The following is a 19,695-nucleotide window of genomic DNA, read 5'->3' on the forward strand; positions in this document are numbered from 1 at the left end:
GAGGAGAGGAGAGGAGAGGAGAGGAGAGGAGAGGAGAGGAGAGGAGAAATGCTTCATACTGTGCAAGATCTCTGACACTAATATGTGCAGAATTAGAAAATAAGTGCATAGGGAAATAACATTAGAATACAAAGAGAGATGGGAGAAGTAAATGCCTTTTAGAAAGCATTTGAAACTGCTTTAACCAAGACTTCATGAAATTATGAAACCTTCTAAGAAGGTTTAACTTTTCTGATAAAAAAAATGAGTAAATACTGTGTCATTCATTTGCAACGTGTGAGATCATTAAAGGAATGTTCAGACCACCTTCACAGGGCTATTAATTGATGTGTTCCAGATTGCCAATTGAAAAGATCAAAGAACATAGATGGTAATTTATCGTTGCTCAGCTGACTACTGACAATTTATTTATCTTTGATGATTCTTACTTGTTCAATTACATGCTTATATCCTAAACTGTGATTTGCAGTGACTAATATCACCTTGATATTAAGCAGAATAACACGCTATAATACTTATAGCTTATCTGCCTTATCAAAATCATTACCTAGCATCATATGTAACAGCAAGCTGCTACCTAGGCAACGCTCTATGTTTGTAAGGCCTTCATTTCCAGTTGAGCTATTCAGCTAAGACCAAGGTCTTCCAGATTTACTCCTTGGATGTGTCCAAACACTCAGTTATCTTGTCACAATTGACTTGTAGGTCATGCTGGGCACTGCAACTCTTAGAGAAGATGAAATAAATAATTTCTGGGAGATTATGACCTTCTTCTTTTCTTTATGACAGAGCAGAAGTGAAGTATGGAGGCATTTATACACATTAGTCTAGTGAAAAGTCAGCACAGCAAAATGACCTGTCTAGAGTGGAGTCAGAATTTGATATGTCATATCTCATGGAAATGGTGTCTACAAGCCTGCAGCTGTTAGTGAAACCTGAACAATTGTGCCATTACCCAAACCTTAGATCTGAAGAGTGGTTCTCAGATATTTGTCCTAGTTCACGAATATAATGACATTCTGAAACAAAAGTTCCACTTATGCAAAATATGAAGGAGTCAGGAAAAAAAAAGAATAACCACGGAAACATTATCAAACATCTTCGATGTTATCTTCATAACAGGGACCCTGGGAGATCAGGCTTTTTTTTCTTTTATTTCCTTCTTTGTATTGCTCCAGCAGATAGTCTCAAATGCAGACACTGTGGAAGCTGTAAAATTTTTAATTTAGATGAGCTTAGTGCCACCACTTCTGAACTTTTGAAAGCTTAGTTCCTTTGCCACCTTCCTCTCATGAGAAGAATTTAATTTCTTAACTCTTTTATACCTTTGCTTCCAATGAATTCCAGCTTTGAGAAGGTCAGATTTAGAACTTAAGAGATGTAAGAAAAAGAATATTTGAGACTAAACGTTTTCAATATATTTCTGAATATGTGGCAGTGAAGCCATTATGTTATTTTAGGACTAGAATCCATGAACTAAAAGTATTAAATACATATAACAAATGTTTTAGTATACTTTCTACTATGAGTTTGCTCAATGAAATACAGAACAAGTTATCCTTAATGGCTTGTTCACCCAGAGGGTAAGAAAAGGGTTTTTTCTGTGTATTACTGTTACAGCCTCCTGTGAACCACACCACCTACACAGGGATATTCCAATAAACTGTATGGAGATTAGTCACTGCCCATTTCATATCACATCATATGATAAGAAACTATACTGTGATAGTAATTCTGTGTTTAATCTCCCAAAATCCTAACTGGCTGTGATCATTAGTCACTAATTAAAAGAAGGAAAAGTCACATCCAGCTGAAGAAACTCACAGCAAAATGAAAGGTTATTTGCAATATTTTCTTGAATGTTTGGAATTAATTTAATTTTTAAAAGTGACTAAAAGAGCAATCAACAAAAAGGAAGGAGGACTTATAAGTAGAAAGGAAAAAAAAATTAAGAAAGTAGGATTATCAGTATCATGTATACAGGACTTATACAGGTTATTATACCACTCAGTGCCAGGAAGTTCTGTGGGAAAGGTTGCAAACACAAATGTGTGCAGATGCAGATAACATTATGTAAAACAATGTGTTTACAAAAAAAAATACATTGCATATATTACTCAAGTGAAAAAATCTATTTTCTCAGAAGTTCTGGAAGTAGGGCAATTTATTGCTCCACTTTGGTCTTCAAATGTTGGCATCTGTAATTGAAAATCTTTCATTTGTTGCTTAAGATTGGTTGCTTATTTGTTTGGTTTTAGTTGTTGATTCTAAATGACAGAACGAAAAGGCAAAAAATGCTTAACTATAATATTTCCACTTGGTTCTGTGTTTTTCCTGGAAATTTTAGTATGCAGACATGAAAGACAGCTGAGAAGCACACTGAAATAATTCTTGTGAGAAGAGAAGAAACCTGACAGACACAGAATGATTGTAACTAATTAATCATAACCATCAACAACAACCATCAACACAAACATCCTAGTTATTGTGCAATTAACATGCCAAGTTGAATCATGTAGCAGCTCTATAGTTTTCAACATAATCTTGTTATTTTATTCTGTATGTAAATACTTCTTCTAATTCACTTTGGTCCAGTACTTCAGGATTTATGAATGCAGAAATCCTTCTGCATTTCAGGGAGATTTTGGTACCTAGGAATTCCCTTTCGTCTTCAAGGCTCTGGGGAGAATTAAGCTTTATTGATGATACTGATGGTATTAATTGATGTTATTGAAACTAGGTGTAAGACTAAAAAAAAGTCTTCAAAGCCCTGAATTTCCTTAACCTTGTCGGGGTACCCTTCCATGAAAGATTAAGTTATAGTATAAATTAGTAGTTAGACAAGATGAATGAGTGGAAGAAGTATATCAATTCATAATTTATATAAAATCTGTGTAGGATCAAAAGTAGTGAATATTTTAATTGAAATGTAGTATTCCCTTTTAAAAAGTATGGCATGATAAATAGTGAAATAGTCTATTTTTTGTCTTTTATAAAAAGTTTAAGTTTTCTAATTATTAGTAACGAGTAAATATAAATCATCTAATTTGGGAAGGAAATTAAAAAGAAAAAATAATTATACTAGATTTCATGCAAGACTATAAATTAATTTAGGAAATAATTATATATTTTAACAATTAAAGTAAAATAAAATAATAAGGATAACAACAATAATATTTATAATACTAACAATAGTAGTAGTAATTGTAATTAAAAAGGAGAAAACAGAAAGAGAGAGACAAACAGAACCCAGGAGGAGCAAGTGATGCACAATGCAGTTGTTCACCACCCACTGACTGATGCCCAGCCTGCCCCCAGCAGCGATCGGTGCCTCCCGGCCAATTCCCCCCAGTTTATACACTGAGCATGATGCTCTGTGGTATGGAATATCCCTCTGGCCAGTTCAGGTCAGCTGTCCTGGCCATGCTCCCTCCCAGCTTCTTGTGCCCCTCCTCACTGGCAGATCACGAAGCATGGCAAAGTCCTTGACTTTGGATAAGCACTGCTCAGCAACAACCAGCACATCAATGTTTTGTGAACATTATTCACATAAATCCAAAACACAGCACTGGATTGGCTACTAAGAAGAAAATTAACTCTGTTGCAGACAAAACCAGGACATTAGGTTAGGTAATTATTACTCTAATAAATTGTATTATGGTAGAATCTATTGGCCACATTTATGGATTCGTGACTTCACTGTGATAGGAAATGTAGAAAGTACAAAAAGTGTTCTCTACTAACAAGATAAAAGAGCTAAACATAGACAACTATGACGAAGAACAATAAACAGTAGATCAGGTATTTTTAAATTGTTATCATTTATAAAAAATATATAAAAAAGTATATCATTAAAGACAGAAAAAATGTTCCTTTATTTGACTATTTATCTGCATTTCATAATGAAAATTAGTTCAGGGCTAATGAATCAATAGTGTATACATTATATTTCAGATTCTGGAAGATGTTAATTCTAAATATAAGTAAAGCATCTTGTGTTTCCTTTCTCTGTTTTTTACATTTTCAAGGAGTCGTCTTTAAGCATTCTCCTGAGTTCCTTGTCACCTTTTGTTGGCACCCCCTGACAACATCTGTATATCAACCCCCTTTCCTTACAACTCCTCAATGACTCTGCAAGTGTACAGAGATAGAGGGTTGCTGTCATGCAGGCTTGAACTATACCATTGTTTCTCTATGGTCTCTCTTTTTCTGCTTTTGCATAGTAACTTCTTTGAGAACAAAAAAGTGACCTTTTTCACATCATGTCAGTCTGATGATCCATGAAGGATTAAAAACCTTTCTGGTAATAAATAATAACAGCAGCAATGATAATAAGCATGATACATTTTAAAGTGTTTGAATCTTGCCCTTAATTTGTCACCTAAAAGTCATATGGTAATGTGATTTTTGAAGGTTCAAGATGCATGCTTTTCCCATTATCAGTGGTGAGATTATGTTTCTGTCATAGTAGAAATCTTTTTTCCCCGAGTTTCCTTTCACACTTTTTCTAGTGAATGATTTCAGTATTCAAAGTTACTCTTAGGTCAAATGAGTGACTCTAATAATACAGCTCTGTCTACTTAATCTGGTATTACAAGAAAATAAGTGTATGGTATTACTAGAAAATAAATCTATGTCAATATAAAATAATCTATTAGTTTCCTTGGACATTTGGATATTCTGTGAGTATTGCATTTAATTCATCCAGTGTAAAAGTTCCCTATATAATCAGATGTGATATCTTTTCAATACCCACCTTTCATTCTTCTATAGCTTGTGTTTGTGGGCTATTAAACAGAACATTTATATTTTCCATTGTTTGGAGCGTACAGTCAAACCATGTTTTTGATTTAGGTTATAATGGGATTTTGAAAAACATGTTTTAATGGAATTCTTTCCCCTGTAAATCTTACCTTTTTTAAAGAGCTACAATTCCAGCTCAAGGTCTATTTCTTAGTCCTGTCTTTCAAATCCAAGGAGAGGAAAGCTACCCTCTCTTAGTGACAATGCAATAAATAAGTTTGTCCTTGGCCTGACAGAAGAATCTTACTTTGTGTAGAGCTATTTTTACCTTATTGGAAAGAATATTGCCTCCTTTATACCTGTCTTTAGGTATCTTCAGGATACGTCTTCAAACATTTTAATACATATCATATTATGTCCATTTTAAACTCCATAATAAATTTGCATATAAAATAGTTCAAACTTACAGAACTGAGCTGGCAGAGGACATTGTTCTGCGCCAATCTAATTTCTACTTTAAAGCCAAATTGACTGGTTTAAAACACTGATAATGAAGTACAGAGCCTTCTACAGCTTCCGTGCTAGGTTGCCAAGCAGTAATTGCCTACACTAAAAATAAATCTGTTTTTCATCTTTAATTTGGTCCTAATTTCATAGCAGTTATCCATAGATTGTTGTTTGGGTCACAAAAACCTGCCCCTTCCCTACTGCCCCCATTAGCTGCAGCAAACTGATGAACATAGTGAATGAATGACCCCTCCTGCACATACTTAAAATGCAAACTGCAGTGAAGGTGAATTGGAAGGCCATTAAGTGAGAAAAACTGCTTCAACTTTTGCACTAGTCCTTCTGTCAATGGCAGAACATTTCCCCTTTTATTTAGATGTTTATTTTGTTGCTAGACCTGCAAAGCTTTTCAGTTGCTTCAACTGCCTTGAGATTTTTCTTATTTATTTCCCTTTACTCCTTTTGCTTTCTGCAGAAGTGTTTCCTTTTCTGTTGAGTCTTATTTAAACTGATACTCTTGTGGTGGTGTCATTCTTCCACAATGCATGTCAATACATAGGCATGTGTGCTGAGAGAAGTCGATGCTTTAGCTCATTTCCAAAGAATGGGAATAGCCAGAGACAGCTGCGCTCCCTGGCAGTTGCTTTGGATCAGATATCTAAATGGTTTTTCCAAGTTTATAACTTCTCTCAAAGATCAAATACTACACTGAGCTAATGTAAATGCACTTGCAGTGTGAGTGGGACATCCAGAAAGCACTGCACCAAAGCCATTTGATTTAATGTCTGGCATCTTCAGGAGGTCTGGAATTTCCCTACTATTTTCCTTTCACAGCAGAGACCACTCCTGTGTCACAGGTTGTACACTAGTGACACTATATAAGATGTTTTAATTGAATAATTTCTTAGCAGTAAAGGAAAATTTGTTACTCCTGCCACATGCACTCCATCTAAATGTATTTGTATGTCTTGCATATATATTGTTAATAGTAAGGTGCATTAGACATGGTGGCTGGCACTTAAGTACATTTTTTCAAAGTGTTCAAGGCTGCTTCTTATGTTAAAGAGTATGGGAGTTATGCAGCTAAAGCCCAGGAACTGCTTTGAAAATAGCATAGTAGGTGTTATCATCTTTGCCACTAGCACTGAGGTAAGAGTAAATTAATCTTTCAGGGCAAAAGATAAACACCTATGGAGCACAAGAAGGAATTTTCTTATCAATCACCTATATACATCATAACAAGAAGAAGGACAGACTCATTCTGTGTGGGGCATTCAGACATGCCACACATGTTACAGGTTTATACTGCAGCAAGAACACTGAACCAATGTCCAGTGCCGCTGCATGAGAGGTTACAGTTTCCACCTCTAAAGCTGGATTCTGTCCACCCTTTCTTTTATTAGCTACGTCTTTAGAATTTTAAAGTGAAATGAAAGGGGTTTGTATAAATTATCAGTAGCTGTCTTTTTTTTCAGTGTGGATAGAGATGAAATGGCTGAGATTTACAAGAAATTAATTAAATTTTCCTTTAATTTGATTTATCCATATGGGGGTTATTACTCTAATGTGGGGGAACTGCAAACATGATCCTTCACCTTTCCTTCCTTTTAAGCTTTTCGACATTTATTTGTTTAAAAGCTAAATGCCTTCTTTTGTACCTGCTAATCCTTTTTCCACTGTATGCTAACAAGAAATACAGTTCAGAACTAACAGATAGCCAAAAAGAGCTGAAATTCAAAGCTCTTTGATACCTTCCTCCTTTGGTTTGAAAATAATTGTTTTGAACAAACAGAAACTTGAGTCATACATAGTACTTTTATTTTAAAATAAGAAAGAATATCTTTGTTTTACATTTGGTGAAAAAAAAATATATTTGTCCATCACATTGTGCATTCAAAGCAGGAAATGGAAAAAACAGTATCTGAAGGTTGCTATAACTAATTGGAAAATGGCATTTAATCACCTGAGGACTTAACTAAGAAATGTTCCCATTACAAGATGTTCTCCCATCCAAAAAACTTTTCATGCAGGGATATACCATCCTGCTATTTTCTGGACAATTAAATAATAATTACTTTTCTGCAGAATATACTGTAAAGTAACATGCATTAGGAGACACTTTTAAGAGAAATAACACCAGAATATATTATAATCCATGGTATGCTTATTTAAAATGAAATATAATTTTAAACTTTTTAATTATTTATTGACTAGCAAAATTTTTCATATTTTTTAATGTAACCCTATTTTCAAAAAATTCTACTGGACCCCACATGCCCTTTCTCTATTCAAACATGGTACCTATTGTTGAAACCAGGGCACTTACTTATTTTGGCCAAAGACAGCACAAATTTGGTTACATTTAAATTTTAGACTTCTGTCTGTGCCCAAAACATATTTTAGAAATGTGGGAAAAAAATCAATTGTTTTTGAAAATCATTGAACTTCAGTTTTATAGTCTACTAGATCTGAAGCAAGACACAGAATTTCAGCATCTGACAGAGAAGTGCCAACTGAGTGTAGTTAAGATAGGAATAATTCTGCTCCACCTGTTCAAACTGTTTGGTGGTGTCTGGCTCATCTCAGCACCTTGGGCTGCATGCAGAAATTAGGAGGTATGGCTACAGGTCATCGAATGTCAATGAGAGAAGCTCCCAGTGGCCCAATCTATTCCTAATTCTGATCCTCATTTAGTGCTTGCTGAAGCTTCTGTGTCCTTTTCAAAGAGGTCTTGTTGCTGCTCTCTTCACCTTGATCCACATCACATAGAAATGTCTCTAGAAAACTCCGGAGAGAACAGAAGATTTAAACACCATCACTGTCTCTGAGGCATGGGTGAGGACACCAGTCTGATGGCAGAACTGAACTCTCGTGTCTCTTTGCTACATATACACATGCTAGGGTGTAACTATCCACCCCAAATATGAATCCACATTCAGTGTTCTGTGTGGTAAATGGAGTAATAGGACCTTCTTGTTGAGAGGCTTTAAATAATCACAATGAACTGTTCAGAGCAGTGTCCTACAACTGCATTCAAAAATTTTTGTTCCAATAATGAAATGTTTCTTATTGCCTTGATGGAGGGAAACTTTTGGATGGAAAATATATTTCCCCACAACTGGTTTGGGCTTATAGCACCAGAGAAATCAGAAGCAAAGTATTTAAAAGAGTAAATGTGCTATAGAGTAGATTTGGGTTTAGAACCAATGTGTTGATTTTCCTTTCTGTCATCACAATATCCTGTGTGCATTACCCAGGTGGTGTCTGCAACACCCTCAGTCTGGATGTTAGCCAAGGTGGTCCCTCCAGTTGTATTTTTTCTTTTTCATTGTGTATGAATCCTTTCTACTGAGGGAGAAAATCAAGCAGGGTATAGTAAAAAGAAATAAAAGCACTATTGAATGTATTTGTAAATGGCATATTTATATATATTGTCTGCTGCTTTTTCATTGATGCTGTATGCAAGTGCACTAAAAAAGTAATAAAGTGCTGATGCAACATGGAATTTTTGTAATGGAAATAGATCTATTTTTCAGGCCCTCCTATTATAGATTAAGGTATGAAAAAAGGAACAGTCAGCTTTACAAGAGGAAATAAAATATAAGTTAAAGTAGCCACAAAATTTAAAATCTTTGGTATGTAACTAAAATGCTTTGTTCTTTTGATAGATCTTGGGAATTTTAGTGGTCGGACAAGAAGTGCTGTCTCTGTACGTGAAGGTCAAGGAGTTGTTCTGATGTGCTCCCCTCCACTTCATTCTCCAGGTACAGTGGGCTGCAGCCTGTATTCATACTGCTCCTTTACAGTTTCCTCATTATTGGATGCCCAGTATTTCAGATACAATATGCATTTGATTGTGGAACTTCAAAGATGAGATATCCACCATTCTTCTTACAGTTTTTGGAATACCAAAGGACTAATTTAAGCTCATGTATTGCAAATGCCAGTGAATAGCAGCAGAGTGTCTGTTACAAGATGGTCTAATTCCTGGTATAGAACTTGAATGTAACAATAGTCTCCATGCCATCAACAGTGAATATGCTGCCTTGAGGTCATAGAAGATTTCTTTTAGAGTTTAGAAGCCTTCAGAAATTTCTCCAAATTCCAATGTCATGATACTTCTGTTGAATACAAATTTTCTTTTGTTTTCAGTAGTAGAGACATGATTTGGTTGCTTTCTTTTGTTGTATAACTTAATTTAGTAAAACTGCACCACTGCTGAAAGTCAGAATTACCATAAAATCTATGAAATGCCTGTGGATTCCCACATGAAAGCATAGGTATGCCAGAGAGGTTACTTTTTTGCTTTTCAAATTGACACTCCTGCAAAGTCTGCAGATAGCTATGTACCTCTTTATATTTGCATGTCATGTAACACCTGGAGACATGATGCTAGACAGAATATCTTGTTTTTCAGTAGATGCAGTACTGCCTATCCTTTTCTTCTCTGGGAAATGAGGTCTGTACTGAGGGGATTTTTCTACTCCAAATTTTAGGCCTGAAGAAAAGTCACATTGCAGATGGAAAATCTGCAGAAAATAAAGTCTTCTCTGAGTTTCTGTTAGAGAAATGTGTTCAGTTTCTATTTATACTGCAAGGATTGTTAATACTGTATTACAGTTATCAATGCTGTCTCTCTGCTTTTCTCTCTTCTGAGCAGATTCTCTTGTTGTGGTTGCCTCTACAATCTCTTTCTGAGTTTGACACTGTAGTCTATATGGTGAAATTGAGTACATGATGTTAAGGCTTGATAGCGATAAGTAAACTGAGAGGAAATAGATGTAGGCAGAAAAAGTGAGTGATGGTTTCAGCAGTGCAGCTGCATTTGATTCCCCTAAACAAACTGAGAGTGACAGGATAGACGGACATCAATATTGAGGGAAATTGTCATACACCTTTTAACAGCTGCCATTCCACAAAATACACCTTTATATATCATCAAAATATTTAGAATTCTTTTCCTGAAATTATGCTTCTGAATTTTATTTAGTCAGATTTTAACACAATGTTCTACTGTAACACAGACATTGCCTTTGATGGTGAAAAACTAGTATCTTTCATTTTCAGCACCAGGCCATCAAAACCCCTGCTGTGCAAACTATGGTGCTCAAAACCAACATTCAGTTGTTTTATTTATATTGTTTGAGTATCAGTAGATGATGCCAGCAGGAAAATTACTTCCAGAAAAATATTTTTATCCTCTGTTGGCATAATTTTTTCACCATAGCTAAGCCAGGAAAGGTTCTGCAGTGTGGTGGAGTAATCAATGAAAGTTGAAAAATTGCACTGATAGCAGATGTATACACAAGCTCATATCAATGGGAAGGGGACTTGGCCTCCCTTCCTTTTGTTCATTACATAATGCAGTTCTTCATCCAAAGGGTTGTCAAGCACTGCAACAGGCTGCTCAGGGAAGTGGTGGAGTCACCATCCCTGGAGGTATTTAAAAGGTGTGTAGATGTGGCTCTTAAGGACATGGAACTAGTGCTGGTTTAATGCTTGGACTTAATGACCTTAGAGGTCTTTTCCAACCTAAATGACTCTATGATTCTCTCACATGCAGTTTGCTTCCAGGTCCTTACTTGCAAAGTACTGGGGGCCAGTAGCTTCTTCTGGGACTGCAGTGGGACTGCAAGTGATGTTAATACAATGGCTGGAGTCTCCCTGTAAAGGGGAGAGCTACCTTCACAGGCCTGGTGATGTTTCAAAAATAAATCATTCCACAAAGCTCTGGCAATAAGGCAAAAGACACTAATGAAAGTTGACTGCCACATCAGAAGTCACTTGTAAAAAATAATTCTGGACAAAAGCTGAAATTTCAGAGGGAAGTGTGTGAATTCAATTCTGAAATTAAGCAAAAAATATGAAACTTCCAGGTAAAAAGGTCTTTTGTCAAGCAGAGGTACTTCAAAGATTTCTGTGCAGGAACGCCTAAAATTTTTTTTTAAGCATTCAGTTTCTGGGTACTCCATTTTAGTTTCTGTGTCTGATTTGCAAAGATGGTATTATCTCCTAAATAGCCCTAAGAAATTTTGAACATTAAAATCACCCAGGAGATAAACTTTCAAATGGATACTGAGATATTATAGTGGGTATATCTAAGCTAAAGACTATTCAGAGCAGGTTTGCAATGTGTGAACATCTCAAGTTAACAAGACCATGAGTTATGGGAGTGTTTTTGATGATAGAGAATTTTTTGTGGATGAACACTGCAAGCTTTGCTATATTGATTTATTCACATTGATCAGCACCTTTAGAAATAATTTTCACTTGCTTATCACAGGAGATAAATCCATGATACAATATCAAGCCTAATAATTCTTCACAACCTCGTAAGCAATTCATCCTTCAACAGAATCCCATTCCTTAATCTCTGAAGTCAATAACTGCATATGAACATGCCCAAGAACTTCAGATTGAGCCCTTTTAGACAATAGCATTATCAGTGTGGGAAAAGAAAGATGACTTAGTGAAAGAACACTGTATTAGGAGAGATATAGTTTTATTAACGTTTTCAAATGGAAGATAAAATAAATATTTTTGATTAAATAGTACCTACATTCCATTCTTACAGAATACAATTTTAGAAAAAAATGAAAATCTTTACAAGGCCCCACTGACTGAGAAAAATACTACACTAATTTCTTTTGACAAGATTTTAATCAGAAGGGTGGTTTCATATGCATATATGATTTCTGTTTATTTACACTGTGATATACTATCAAGAGGTAACGCATTAAACACACACAAACTTGTGATATATATAGTTTGTTCATATAAACTTTTATTAGATTGTTGTCCAAATATTTTACAGGGAAAATAAGGGGGAATGTGGGGTGGTAAGCACACTTGAAATAGATTCTGACTATTGCAGCGCAGATTCAGATGAGAGAATCATCTCTTGAGTTTAATAAATGAGTTTTTTAAGTTATTGTCATCTTTGCTGAGAAATAGCAAGGCAGCAAACTGAGGTAGTTTTTTTGGGGACATTATTCACTCCTTCAAAATGGTGAAGGAAAATATATTCAACGAAAAGATTTTTCTGACGATTCTTTACGTCAAACAGCCACCAACAGATTCTTGACTCCTGCTTTTCCTGGACCAGTGCTCATAAAAAACGCTGCCTCTAGCTTCCTTGGGAATCCTGTATCATTTTGATGTGCCTACTCCAGAAGCTTTCCCACTTGCACTGCTTTTGTTGCTAATCCTTAACTTGCCCCTTGTGAAATATATTAAATGTGGGTAACTTGATCATTCATAAACACAGCACTTTTTTTTTTTTCTTCCATAAACACAGTATTTGATTATTCCCAATTATTTCTTTTCTCCAAGAGGGGTTTCCTAGGCAGTTAACTCTTAGGCGTCCTTGCTAAGCAAGAGGTACATTAATTACCAACTGTTTAAATAACAAGCTTTGTTTGATATTTCCAATTTAAAATGCCTCTACTCTTTTCTTTCCATAAACAGGATTATGGTTTTTCATTGTGGTATTCTAAAGGATGTAAATATAGGGTTTTATTCAGTCATTTAATCATCTTAATTACAAGGTTTACCATAGCAAGATTAAAAATGAATGGAAGTTTTCATCCAGATTTACATGTTTCCCTCAGAATTAATACTTTCAGCTGAGCTTTTTAAGGCTTTTATTCAAGGCTTTCAGTATGAGCTTAATGGAGAATGACGATTCCCATTGTTAGAATGAGCAGAGCTCTGATGCACACAGGGGAAGGCAGATGTGTGCTCCATCCTGCCTCAGAGGGATGCTGCTGTCTGGAGGGAGCACTGCCACATAATCTGTCTGCAGCATACAACATCTCTACAGATGTTAACTTTTTTATATCTCTTTCTAAAGGGCAAGGTTGATCTTACAAAGTTTGGAAACTGTACTGTAAGCTGCATCTTCTTTACCTCCCCTTTACTGTTATAAAACTGTACTTTGCTTGAGAAATGTTTCATCAAAGATGACCAATACCAGTGCCATGGGTTCACAGTCCTTCCCATCCATGTCTTGGAATATATCCATGGCTTGGATGTCTGCACAGTGTGTTGCTAAACAGGCAAGCTTCTAAAATAAAATTCCTCCTACCATGGGCCAGAAATTTTTGTCCTATTCTTCTATTACCTACACAGTCCTCATATTAATTTGAGAAACTCACATGAAATAAAGTTTCCTATTTGTGGTACTTTGCACATACACAGAAATCCACATTGGAAGTAAACATAAACCTATTCTTACTGTTCACGGTCTGCAAAAAGAATCTGAAAGCTGCATTTGAAGTAAAACTGCAACTTTGGACTGCAGCTTCATTACTAGTGGGAAACCAAGTCCAACTGAAGTGCAATATCTCTCTGGTTAGAACTCCTCTGGTTAGAACATTGCACAAATTATACATAGAAATAACAAGACAGGCTCTAAATTACCTCATTCAGATACAGAAGCGTTAGTAGACTTCTCCAGGCAAATTAGCTATGATAACAAGATTGTTATATTTGGGCTGGACTGTTCTCAGTATGCTCATTAGCTTGTTTACAGGCAATTGGTTCAGATATCTGCACGCAGGACATAGCAAATTTTGTTCTGAAGGGGTCCATGCACCCTCTGGCTCTCTGTTTACTCAGTGGATTTTGAGAATGCACTTCACAGATGTCTGTCTCTATGTAGATGAAGGTCACAAGGTTATCTTAAGGTTGTGGATGAAGTCCCAGGATCCAGACACCCAACACTGGCATTTCAGTGCACAACATCAGAGAATTTCTGTTCTTTATACAGATCTAGCCTTTACCAGTTTCTTCAAAATCACAGGAAGCCTTCAAGAGCTTAGATTTCTGATGCTCCAGCTCTCTCTAGGCATGAATGGATGCTACTTCATCATGTTAACCTGTCAGTATAGGTGAGATTTGTTCCTGACCATGATTTATACTGTATTAAAAATTTTTATGTAATGAACAATGAAGTAACATCCAGGTTCTTCTTTATTATATGGGGATTTTTTAAAATCTGACTTTGCAAATAAACTTTAGCATAGAAAGATTTTTTTTTTTTTTTTTCCAGGAGAGGCCAATATGTTGGTGGAAGTGATATTTCTCCTTTTACCTTGAGATCAAGGAGGACTTTTTTGCTGGTACTTATCAAAACACTGGTCACTCACATTTTACCAAAACAGCTGGACAGGTCATGCCTCCACCCATGGCTCTCCCATAAGCTAAACAGAACTTATTAATCAGTCAGTACCTTCAGTTAGCTTGTAGAAGTCAATATGTATGAAGTTGGTGATGGCAAGCAGAACATTCACGTTCGCTGGAAACAATTATCATCTCCTCCTAACTGCTAGGCTTGCTGAGAAGGTAGAACTGTCCAATACTCCAATATGCTTCCTCTTCTAGTAGCAAAAGTGAGATTGAGATGTTTTGGGATTGGGGGTTTTTGTTGTTGTTGTTATTAGTTTTTTCCCTTAAAACTTCTATTTCTATTGTAATGGAAGCCAAATCCTAGTATCCTGGACTTCACCAACAGTTGACTTGTACTGGGGGGATCTATCTGGAGACTACAGAACACTCAACTCTGTTTTTCTTTTCTCATAATTCCATGTCATAGCTTGTTCTTCACTCATTTTAATTCCTAGTAGGAGCATGATGCTGGGTATCAGAAACAGGCCACCTAAGTAACAGTAGTAGAAACTAATTTCTTACTGCACAGGACAGACAGGCAGGTGAATTTAATAAACCCTTAAAATGTCACATATAAAAGACAAGATGACAATTTTCTTATCTCTTCTTTGTATGTTATAATTTATACATTATCTACACACAAAATGTTTTAAAACCTCTTTTTGAGAGCCACCTGTACCAAATGAATGAGTTAGACATCATAAGTTGAAAGGCTCCTGCATTCGCCTATTAGACTTTATTATACCCTTGTGATGATTTGTCTTCTATGGGTAATTTGAGTAAACTTTAAATTTTGCTTTTCAATAATGGGAGAATAAAAAGCCTTAGAAGACAGGTTCAGAGTCCCTTAAACTTTATATTCCTGTCCTAATTCTGGGTTAATTTCATAGGGTCATCTTATCTCTTCAGACATCACATCTTTGCCTGGAAGAATCACAAAGATGTTTCACTCTTGCATTCCCTACTTTGTCACTCTTACTAGACTGCTTTTGAAACTTTCCTGTCTAGTAATGCTAATTCCCATGGGTGTTATCATTAAAGAGAATGTCATGGTCCCTGACATTGCTCAACATAGAAATCTGTGTTCTTTATTTGTGCAACTGATTGATGACTATGCTTGTAATTTTCACTATGCAATGAAGAAACACAATTAGCTTTTTTTCTTCTATGGTCTTTTCATTACTCAATACATGACCAGTAATTTTGCTGCTGACTCCCCTGAAGCACTTTTTAATGTTTCCTTCCTCAATCTTGTTGAAGGCTTTCATCTGAGGATATGAAATTTAAGAGTTTGGGAATTATAGAATTTTCTGTAGGGTACCATTTTAACAAGCTACATTTGCCAGAGAGGAGTTACTCCCAGTCTGTTGGCAATGTGTTGTTATTAGATTTTAATTGCATTTTAATGATCTGCATGTGCCTCAAATTCTAGACAATGTCTGTATAGTAGGTGTATGGGTAAATAAGTCTAGATTTTCACTCTTTTTTTGTTTGGTTTTGGTGGGTTTGTTGCGTGGCTGTTGGAGTTTTGGTGGGTTTTTCTGGGTTTTGAATTTTTTTTGTTTGGCTGGTTTGTTGGATTTTTTTTGTAATTTGAAAAGTAATAAATGAACAAAAATGCATTACTTGTCCAGCTGTAGTAAATTCTCCCAAAGAACTTTTTATTCAGTATTTAAAAAAAAACAAACAAAAAACCCACAAAATTTTCCAAATATTATCACTGTTGAAAAAAATCTTCCCCACCCTCTCAAAAATACTAATAATTCTTTCAAATAATACACTAACTACACTAGAAACTGCAAGTTAAATGTCCCTAGACCCACTGGATCACTTGTTAGAGCTGTTTGTCCCCTCAGGGACTACAAAAATGTAGTGAGAAGAAGATGGTTGACCTTGCCCAATTAAGGCAGTTCACAACAGTGGATGAAGGGGGCAGACCTGACAGGCTCTGCTTAAGGGATGTGTGCTGTAGTTTCACAGTCACACTATTGTCTACAAACATTACCCCAGCTGACAGTTCAGGAGAAACAAAGTGAAAGGAGATACCAAGAAAAGAGGGAGGAAGCATGGGAGATTAATTAGTTTTAAAAATGCATGGAGTGAATTGGCCCTCAGGCTCATGCACTATTGCCTCTCAGGCACCAGCTGTACATGACTATTTGTCTACAGCTTGACAAAAAGACAATGATGAAAAGTTTCTGTAGTGGGAAAGCTCCTCTTCCCTCGAGACAGGTTACTAGCCTGTTACTGATATGTCTCAACAAATTAAGCATAACTATCAGGAACCTCTTAGTCTAGGGATTAAACCAGACAGCATTGTCCTGCCAGGTTTAACAGAAATGGATGCTCCTGGTGTCACATCCACTTTTCCACAGCTGGTGCTGTAAAGGTACCAATTAAAGTGTTGCAAAAGTGCTTTCTGTGGCAATGGTTACACAGCTTCTAAAACAGCTGCAGCCCACAATTCATGGACTTAAGACTGATGTACCACACAGCAGTTACCATCTCAGAGGTGCAGGGCCCTCCCAAAACTGACCCGCTCATAAGTAACCTTCCCATCAGAATCCATTCACTGCGTAGATCTGATGTTTGACTAAGCTCATGCCTGGAAAAATGCCACTTCATAAACATGTCACTTAGCTAAATGTCAGAAAGCCCATTTTGTTTAAGATAGAAAATTCCTAATTAATCCTAATTATCTCTCCATATCACAGACAGGAATAGAGAGAGAATGCACATGTTAATCTGTGTAACTAAGAAGAAGCCAGAAATACAATGCTGATCAGACAGCTGAAACAAGAGGAAAAAGAAGGAGAAAGAAATGAGAAATTATCTATTTCTAAGGCTCTGGAGTCTAGATTTTTCTCTCCATTACCCTTGTGATAAAATCTGGAGGATGCAAAAAAAAAAAAAAGGATGAAAACAGGGTAGTTTTCAGAAAATGCAATTCTTCCTGCACTAGGCATGATTAGCTGAATTCAATGGTGCAATGGTGATTCTGGTAGAGATGACTACTGTAAATGTTAGGAGACCAGTTTTAATTCAGAAGCAGAAGGCTCTGGACAGAACTGATCTCAGTTTTGTCAGGTTCCATTCATAAGTTTCCCTATATAATAAAGTCAGTTATTCCTTATTTCATAAGTACGAAAGTGAACTTACAACCATTTGAGGTGATGCAAAGCTTGATGAGACATACATTTTCACAGAGCCCAATTTAATCAGTTCAGGAAGATTTTTCCCAATAAACTAAGTGCTATTACAACAATTGTGATAGGGATATCTAGTTTGCAGTTTTCTTTTTCAAAGGTGAAAGAAAGAATTGTTTAGAAATATCTATATATGTATGTGTTATGGGTTTCTTTCCTATCCTACACAATAATAACTGGCATGAAGGCAACTATAACTTAGCATTAAATATGTTAAAGACAATTGCTTGGATTTTTCAAGGAGAAAATGACTAGACAAATACAAGTATATTATCATAGAGTTCAGATGGCAGTCTGATTACAGGCAGATCTGAACCCCTGTACAACAGCAAATGTGCACTCTATATCTTCTGACAACAAAAGATGTTTTCCAGAGCAATAATAGTGAAAAAGTGACTTTTTATGACCAAAAATTCCATCCTTTTTAACAATGTAATAATTAATACCACACTTAATTCTGATAATTTGATTGCCCACTTCTATCTCCTGTCTTCTCATGCTAGGTTTCAATACCGTTAAAATCTTTGCTGATGACTTCATTAGCCAGTTGATACAGTTCCTGTTGTGTTGATGCTACTGCCCCAGAGTGGAGAATCTGCCACCAGAAAATTTCACTTCATTTATTGGTTTATTGGAATTTGCATGCCATTTTCCTCTTTCAATAAGTGAGAAAATGGCCTACAGGAGACTGCAGGGATAAAAATTCAGGAGGAGGAAGGGCAAATGGAAAGAAGTATTTAGGTAATACTGATAAAGGATTTGTCTCAGCTTGGATTTTTCCACAAAGTCCTTTAGGAGTTTAACAAACTAGTTTAAATCCTGAAGAGCCTATTTTCAGCTCTACCAAATGCAAGAAGAAAGAAGCACTGCCTCTTTTACAGAAGATAATAGTGAATGATCTATAAAGAACATATCAAGAAAAGACTAAAATTGCAGTGATTTACAGTCCAGATCTTGTGACTTTACAAGTTCCAGATCTTTTGTTGCCTAGAATGGGAGGAAAAACTTTCCAAATAATATTAAAATTGATAACATGGAGAGCAGTCTTTTAATTGAAGCTTTCAGGTGCATAAAATATAGCTATGCACACACAGTGGATCGAATTTTCACAATTTTTGTAAGTCTAACTGTTTAGTATGCCTAGCAAGTATATCCAATGGGAAAATGGTTGCCCTGGTAATTCGTCCTTGGACCTGCCCCACTGGGGTTCTTAGTCCTATATCTTGTTATGTCTCCCATGTGCTGGTGCAAAACAGGACACCCTTGTTAGAAATTGTTTTCCTTGAAAATAAAACCAAACAGAATTTCAAGAGTGTGACATAATGTGTGAGAAAGGGTAACTACCGTTCTAAAGTGTAAGAAAGTGCTAGAAACTATACATCTCTATATTAAAAATCTAGAAAGCTACAGATATATGAAAAGGCTAAAAATCTTCAGGCATCATGTCACAATTCATTCCTATTCCTAAATGAAAATGGATTTTGAAAAACAGTAAGACTTCTGAAAACTGTGCGTATCATCAGCAGAAGAGAGAGCAGGACTGCCTGCTGTTTGCATTATTTTATTAATGTATTTCCTTTAAAATAAACAAAAATAACAGGACAGTTGGGCAAATACCTTCTTCCATGAGATATGTATATGTAATATGACACATCATATGTCCGTATAATGTTTCACTTCGACTTTTGTTGCTAAGAGTTTGAAGGGGGAATACATAGTCCTGGGATACTAGTCTAGGCTTAAAATAAGGCAACAGAAGGCTACATATTATCTCTAAATAACAATTATGTGACAAGTAGAAGATGGGTGGAAGAGGCTCAGTGGTTTTCCAGCAGCGCAGAACAATGTGCACAGGAATGCAACAGTGTAACTATATATAGAAACAGGTAGGAGTTACATTCTCAAACTTGTTACATGTTAAATGGTTTATTGTTGCTGATGTTATTTGTGGTGATTTATTTGTACAACATGGTTGAACAGCAATATCAGCATTCTGGGACAGTTTGCTAACCTGACGTGTTTCTTCCTCTTCATCTGCACTTTGAGTTATTTTTTAATTGAGGTGTAAAAA

At 35.9% G+C, this 19,695-nt stretch overlaps 1 protein-coding gene across 6 annotated transcripts in view; it reads left to right on the forward strand.

Annotated features, from left to right (window-relative positions):
• CNTN5 (contactin 5) overlaps window positions 1–19,695 on the forward strand; it is a 619,355-nt gene that overhangs the window by 423,716 nt on the left and 175,944 nt on the right. For all 6 annotated transcript variants that reach the window (XM_042023751.1, XM_042023752.1, XM_042023755.1 and 3 more), the window contains one exon: window positions 8,919–9,014. In XM_042023751.1, the coding sequence (XP_041879685.1) occupies window positions 8,919–9,014 (96 nt within the window). The remainder of the gene's footprint in view (window positions 1–8,918; window positions 9,015–19,695) is intronic.

The sequence above is a fragment of the Corvus kubaryi genome, unplaced genomic scaffold (assembly GCF_017639235.1).
Source record: "Corvus kubaryi isolate FWS band 111438036 unplaced genomic scaffold, C.kubaryi_AGA036_p1.0 37256, whole genome shotgun sequence".
Lineage (NCBI taxonomy): Eukaryota > Metazoa > Chordata > Aves > Passeriformes > Corvidae > Corvus > Corvus kubaryi.